Source organism: Egretta garzetta, unplaced genomic scaffold, assembly GCF_000687185.1.
Source record: "Egretta garzetta isolate BGI_Z169 unplaced genomic scaffold, ASM68718v1 scaffold100, whole genome shotgun sequence".
NCBI classification, from domain to species: domain Eukaryota; kingdom Metazoa; phylum Chordata; class Aves; order Pelecaniformes; family Ardeidae; genus Egretta; species Egretta garzetta.
In genome coordinates, this window is record NW_009258265.1 from 1,689,952 (window position 1) to 1,690,452 (window position 501).

A 501-nucleotide genomic window follows, 5' to 3' on the forward strand; every position below is an offset into this window, starting at 1 on the left:
GCCTGCAGCCAGGAGGCCGGCCACTGGCCACCGGTGCCCGGGCAGCAGTGCTAGGGCTGGGCCTTGCCATCCTTGCTGCGCCAGATGACCAGGGTGACCAGGAAGGGGATGAGGCAGATGGGGGCAATGATCATGGCCAACAGCACGTCCTCAGGCGGGTCAAAGTAGACCTGGTGCTCCAGGGTGCAGTTCTGGAAGTAGCGGTGGTGGCTCTGGAAGATGTACTGCTCCGCCAGCGCGTTGGGGTAGCCGTAGCGCAGGCAGTCGGCCCAGCCCTCCAGGCAGTCCTGCAGCAAGCTGTAGGGCCTGGGGAGAAAGCCATAGAGTGCTGGGAGGGGACAGGGACATCTGGGGGCACAGGGTGGCTGCAGGACACAAAAGGCACGGACCCCCCCGGGCAGCTCCAAGCACCCCCCTGGCCCAGCAGCACCCCTCCAGATTGCCCTGGGTTCGCCCAGCACCCCACTGCCTGCACCAGCCAGCCCCACGCAGGCAGGCGCT

The 501-nt window shown here is 67.1% G+C and overlaps 1 protein-coding gene across 3 annotated transcripts in view; it reads right to left on the reverse strand.

Annotated features, from left to right (window-relative positions):
- Positions 1–10: 10 nt before the first annotated feature.
- The window catches only part of RAMP2 (receptor activity modifying protein 2), a 6,001-nt gene continuing 5,510 nt past the window's right edge, over positions 11–501 (reverse strand). For all 3 annotated transcript variants that reach the window (XM_035903784.1, XM_035903778.1, XM_009648355.2), the window contains one exon: positions 11–306. In XM_035903784.1, the coding sequence (XP_035759677.1) occupies positions 51–306 (256 nt within the window). In that variant the 3' untranslated portion in view covers positions 11–50. The remainder of the gene's footprint in view (positions 307–501) is intronic.